This window comes from Anomaloglossus baeobatrachus, chromosome 10 (genome assembly GCF_048569485.1).
Source record: "Anomaloglossus baeobatrachus isolate aAnoBae1 chromosome 10, aAnoBae1.hap1, whole genome shotgun sequence".
Lineage (NCBI taxonomy): Eukaryota > Metazoa > Chordata > Amphibia > Anura > Aromobatidae > Anomaloglossus > Anomaloglossus baeobatrachus.
Window position 1 is genome coordinate 189,125,579 of NC_134362.1, and position 6,000 is coordinate 189,131,578.

Here is a 6,000-nt window from a genome sequence, read left to right on the forward strand (position 1 = left end):
GTGGGCTCCAGCCGCCGTACCAGCAATAGGTACCTCAACCTTACAAACCACACGCGGGGTGAGAAGGGAGCATGCTGGGGGCCCTATATGGGCCCTCTTTTCTTCCATCCGATATAGTCAGCAGCTACTGCTGACTAAACAGTGGAGCTATGCGTGGATGTATGACCTCCTTCGCACAAAGCAGAAAACTGGTGAGCCAGTGATCCCACTGGGGGTGTATAGCCAGAAGGGGAGGGGCCTTACACTTTTTAGTGTAATGCTTTGTGTGGCCTCCGGAGGCAGTAGCTATACACCCAATCGTCTGGGTCTCCCAATGGAGCGCCGAAGAAATATCTGTAGAGAATAGGAGAATGAACACATATCCCATATAACCAGGTGTATATTCTGTTACCTGAGCATTATAGGTGTGGAATGATCATGAAATATCTGTAGAGAATAGGAGAATGAATGCATATGGCATATAACCAGGTGTATATTATGTTACCTGAGCATTATAGGTGTGGAATGATCATGAAATATCTGTAGAGAATAGGAGAATGAATGCATATGGCATATAACCAGGTGTATATTATGTTACCTGAGCATTATAGGTGTGGAATGATCATGAAATATATGTAGATAATAGGAAAATGAACACATTCCATATGGGATGTGTGTTCATTTTCCTATATGGGATGTGCGTTCATTCTCCTATTCTCTACAGATATTTCATGATCATTCCACACCTATAATGCTCAGGTAACGTAATATACACCTGGTTATATGGCATATGCGTTCATTCTATTATTATCTACAGATATTTCATGTTCATTCCATGTCTAACTTGCCCAAGAAACCTTTAATACATCTACATAATATACACCTAATAAGTTATTATCCTCATTCTTTTTGTATTCCTTTTCATCATTCTTTTTAGTATATCCCGACAAAGATGTCTGAAAGAGGAGGCGCCGGACCTGGAGAACAGAGGCACCCATCTGACCAGTCTGCGCCGCACTTTAGGTGAGTATTATAAAGTGATTTTCATGTTCTACACAGCGGCCTGGGCTCTTATATACAGCATGTTAGAATGCTGTATATAAGAGCCCACTGGTGGTGGCCGCAGCTTATAGTCTCCAAATCTGTTGACAGGTTCCCTTTAAGAATTCATTTTATGGGCGTTTTTTAACTCTTTATTATAGATATGTTTATGAAGTAGCACTATTAGTAAAGCATCCTGGCCTGGTGACCACCTGCTGGCGCCTTCCAGTACAGCAGCCGCCCGCAGAACCTCCCACACCCGCTCCTTACTTGACACGATGTCTCGGATCTGGGAGAAGTCCTCCTTGCGGCAGTTCTTGAAGGCGTCCACATACAGATGAAAAAAATACTCCAGCACCCACTGGTTGACCAGCGGCTCCAGGGTGACAATGCTGCGCTCCTCGGTGTTCACCTCCATCCTGCACCCTAAAAAAAATAAAATATAAACAATTCCGCCGCGAAATCGCCCCACTTCCGGTGATGACGTCACGTGACCTGGAAGTAGACGACCGCCATGTTGGAAAGGGCGGAAGTTGATATTTGTGCGGGTTTTTTTCTCATTATTGTTAATGTGCATATACATATGATACTGTTCATAAAAATAAACGAATAAAAAATTTCATGTCGTTTATATATATGTTTATTTTGTTTTATAAACATGAACGTTGCCCACATCAAACATGGCTCCCGGGAGCTCCACTGTTTTTGTACGTATATTCTAATTGGTTTGTGGTCTGCAGGAATTGACGCTAGTGATTGGAGGGTTGTTTTGCAATGCGTCCCACCTTCTTGAAAGCGATTGGTTGTCACCTTGGAGACCTCACCTGTGTCCATGAGCTGAGTGTGAGGCGTCGCTGTTACGGAAGCCGGGAGCAGTCAGAGCTCTAGTTACGTAACGCGTTTCACACACCGGCGATGGCGAACGGTGAAGGCGGCTCCGGCGAGGAGTCTGAGGTCACTTACTACAGCCTGGAAGATGTGAGGACAAGAAACAGCGCCAAGGAGCTGTGGCTGGTGATCCACGGCCGGGTGTACGACATCACACGCTTTGTGGAAGAGGTGGGTACCGTGTACCGGGCTGCACTGAGGCTGCGCTCCTCCTGTCTACACAGAAGAAAGTGACCTGGGTTTGTGTGCGCTGCGACTGTTGTGCGACAATATGTGGAGGAAATCCACCTGCAACAGAGGAAGGCGGAAAATACAGCGACGGGCGGTAATATCATAGGGGACAAGGTGCACGGCGGGATTTGTAGGGGGGTCCCCAGTATATGACCACCCCCCTCCCCCCCCCCCCCCAATCTCAGCGAGACCCTGCCATCCACCCCCTGAGGAGCAGCCCAAGAAGACCCCCGCCATGCCCCCAGAAAGTGCTCAGTGAGACCCTGCCATCCACCCCCTGAGGAGCAGCCCAGGAAGACCCCCGCCATGCCCCCAGAAAGTGCTCAGCGAGACCCTGCCATCCACCCCCTGAGGAGCAGCCCAGGAAGACCCCCGCCATGCCCCCAGAAAGTGCTCAGCGAGACCCTGCCATCCACCCCCTGAGGAGCAGCCCAGGAAGACCCCCGCCCATGCCCCCAGAAAGTGCTCAGCGAGACCCTGCCATCCACCCCCTGAGGAGCAGCCCAGGAAGACCCCCGCCATGCCCCAGAAGTGCTCAGCGAGACCCTGCCATCCACCCCCTGAGGAGCAGCCCAGGAAGACCCCCGCCATGCCCCCAGAAAGTGCTCAGCGAGACCCTGCCATCCACCCCCTGAGGAGCAGCCCAGGAAGACCCCCGCCATGCCCCCAGAAAGTGCTCAGCGAGACCCTGCCATCCACCCCCTGAGGAGCAGCCCAGGAAGACCCCCGCCATGCCCCCAGAAAGTGCTCAGCGAGACCCTGCCATCCACCCCCTGAGGAGCAGCCCAGGAAGACCCCCGCCATGCCCCCAGAAAGTGCTCAGCGAGACCCTGCCATCCACCCCCTGAGGAGCAGCCCAGGAAGACCCCCGCCATGCCCCCAGAAAGTGCTCAGCGAGACCCTGCCATCCACCCCCTGAGGAGCAGCCCAGGAAGACCCCCGCCATGCCCCCAGAAAGTGCTCAGCGAGACCCTGCCATCCACCCCCTGAGGAGCAGCCCAGGAAGACCCCCGCCATGCCCCCAGAAAGTGCTCAGCGAGACCCTGCCATCCACCCCCTGAGGAGCAGCCCAGGAAGACCCCCGCCATGCCCCCAGAAAGTGCTCAGCGAGACCCTGCCATCCACCCCCTGAGGAGCAGCCCAGGAAGACCCCCGCCATGCCCCCAGAAAGTGCTCAGCGAGACCCTGCCATCCACCCCCTGAGGAGCAGCCCAGGAAGACCCCCGCCATGCCCCCAGAAAGTGCTCAGCGAGACCCTGCCATCCACCCCCTGAGGAGTAGCCCAGGAAGACCCCCGCCATGCCCCCGTGAACTGCTCAGCGAGACCCTGCCATCCACCTCTGAAGAGCAGCCCAGGAAGACCCCCGCCGTGCCCCCATAAACTGCTCAGCGAGACCCTGCCATCCACCTCTGAAGAGCAGCCCAGGAAGACCCCCGCCGTGCCCCCATAAACTGCTCAGCGAGACCCTGCCATCCACCTCTGAAGAGCAGCCCAGGAAGACCCCCCGCCGTGCCCCCGGAGAGTGCTCAGCGAGACCCTGCCATCCACCCCCTGAGGAGCAGCCCAGGAAGACCCCCCCCCGGTGTGCCCCCGGAGAGTGCTCAGCGAGACCCTGCCATCCACCCCCTGAGGAGCAGCCCAGGAAGACCCCCGCCGTGCCCCCTGAGAGTGCTCAGCGAGACCCTGCCATCCACCCCCTGAGGAGCAGCCCAGGAAGACCCCCGCCGTGCCCCCAGAAAGTGCTCAGCGAGACCCTGCCATCCACCCCCTCAGGAGCAGCCCAGGAAGACCCCCGCGATGCCCCCGGAGAGCGCTCAGCGAGACCCTGCCTTCCACCCCTGCCATGCCCCTGAAAAATACTGAGCGAGACTCTGCTGCCCCCCAGGTGACCCAGCCTGGCAAGGCCCCACCATCCTACACCCCCCCAGGAATTGTCCCACAAGACCCCCGCCGTGCTCCAGGGAAGTGCTCAGCGAGATTCTGCTGCCCCTCCAGGTGACGCAGCCTGGCAAGGCCCCACCATTCTATCCCCCCCCGGAGTGGTCCCACAAGACCCCTGCAGTGCACCTAGAAGCAGCCTGGTGAGACCCCCCCCCCCCCCTTCCCTAGGAGCGGACCCACAAGACGTCGTGCCCCTAGGAGCAGCCTGGCGAGACCCAACCATCCTACACCCAACAGGTATTGTCCCATAAGACCCCTGCCGTGCCTCCATGAGCAGCCCGACGAGACCCCACTGTCCCCTCTTTGCCGGAGCTTCCGCACAAAACCACTGGCGGGCAGCCTGGTAAGACCGCACTGTCTATTCCCAAGCAGGAGCTGTCCCACAAGACCTCTGCCATGCCACTAAGAGCAGCCTGGTAAGACCCCACCCTCCCCCCTCAGGAGCTGTTCCACAAGACCCCTGCTGTGCCACCAGTAGCAGCCTGCCAAGACCCAACCATCCCCTTTCCCCCCCAGGAGCTACCCCACAAGACCCCACCGTCCCTTCACTCAGGAGCTGCTGTGCCCCCAGTAGCAGCAGGGCAAGACCCCACCGTCCTCTAACCCCCAGGAGCTGTCCCACAAAACCCTGGCCCTGCCCCTAGGAGCAGCCTGGCAAGACCCCACTGTTCCCTCTCCGCAAGATTTGTCCCACAAAACCCCGGCTGTGCCCCCAGGAGCAGCCTGGTGAGACCCCACTGTCTGCGCCCCCCTTCCAGGAGCTGCCCCACAAGACCCCTCCGTGCCCCCAGGAGCAGCTTAGCAAGACCCCACCGTCCCCTCTCCCCAGGAGATGCCCCACAAAATCCCTGCTGTGCCCCCAGGAGCAGCCCGGCGAGACCCCTCCATATACTGAAGGCCCCATTGTATAATGCTGGTCTGCTCCTGGATAGGTTGGGGGGGGCTTTTAGGGTCTTGCTGAGGTGCTCCTTTTTTTTTTTTTAATGAAGAATATGGGCTGCTCCTGGGGGGGACCGTGTGGGGCATGGTGGGGGTCTCGCGGGGTTGCTCCTGATATGCACTGGTTAGTGGCTACTACATATGATCCAATTAAGAACAAGTGAAAGAGTTGAGGGCAAAGGTTGATTGATCCTTGGGGGGTGGGGGGGACTCGCGGTCACTGGAAAAAATGTTACTATTGAACACAGAAGCCCAATTCTTCAGAAGTATCAAAAGACGCATAACAGGAAAGCGCATGATCTGCTGCCTGTAGACCGTATTCGTTCCACTGTAGTTTGATTACCGCGGATGTTGACCCAGCTCATTTATCTGTATAAGGACTGTGCTTCCTTCTATTACCAGGGGTCCAAACTCTGGGACACAGCGGCGTAACTAGAGCTTGATGGGCCCTGGTGCAAAGTTCGGACCGTGGCCCCCCACTCCACGCACACTGACACTCTGGGTACGGGATAATGATGCTGACACTTGGCTCTTACCCTCAGCAACCAGGTTTCCCATATCCGAGCATGGGAAAGCTGGGTGCTGTGAGATGTATAGCAGAGCATGGGAAAGCTGGGTGCTGATGGAAAGAGTCCCTTTTCCCTCAGCACAAAAGGTTCCCATCCCATGCTTGTATCTTTGTCCCCCCTTGTATATAGAGCTCCAAATACTATAATGGCCCCCACATAGCCATCCATATAGTATAAAGGGTCCCACATAACCCTTCATATATTGGAATGCACCTCCATAGTCTTCCATGTATAAAGTAGCCCTCAAATTATTATAATGAATTTCCCATAGTTCTCCATGTATTATAATTCACCCCATTGTACTCCATATATTATACTGCACCACACAGTCCTCCATGTTTTATAATGCACCATAGTCCATGTATAATGTAGCCCCATAGTCCTATATGTATTATAACGCAATCCCATAAA

General features: G+C 55.3%; 3 protein-coding genes across 3 annotated transcripts in view; 1 reads left to right on the forward strand and 2 right to left on the reverse strand.

The window, feature by feature from the left end:
* TERF2 (telomeric repeat binding factor 2) overlaps positions 1-1,497 on the reverse strand; it is a 39,554-nt gene extending 38,057 nt beyond the window's left edge. Inside the window, exon 1 of the mRNA XM_075326016.1 lies at positions 1,291-1,497. Within this exon, the coding sequence (XP_075182131.1) occupies positions 1,291-1,438 (148 nt within the window). The 5' untranslated portion in view covers positions 1,439-1,497. The remainder of the gene's footprint in view (positions 1-1,290) is intronic.
* Positions 1-6,000, reverse strand: part of PSMD7 (proteasome 26S subunit, non-ATPase 7) — a 627,368-nt gene that overhangs the window by 371,688 nt on the left and 249,680 nt on the right. The window lies entirely within an intron of this gene.
* CYB5B (cytochrome b5 type B) overlaps positions 1,829-6,000 on the forward strand; it is a 38,326-nt gene continuing 34,154 nt past the window's right edge. The window contains 1 exon segment of the mRNA XM_075327056.1: positions 1,829-2,079. Within this exon segment, the coding sequence (XP_075183171.1) occupies positions 1,936-2,079 (144 nt within the window). The 5' untranslated portion in view covers positions 1,829-1,935.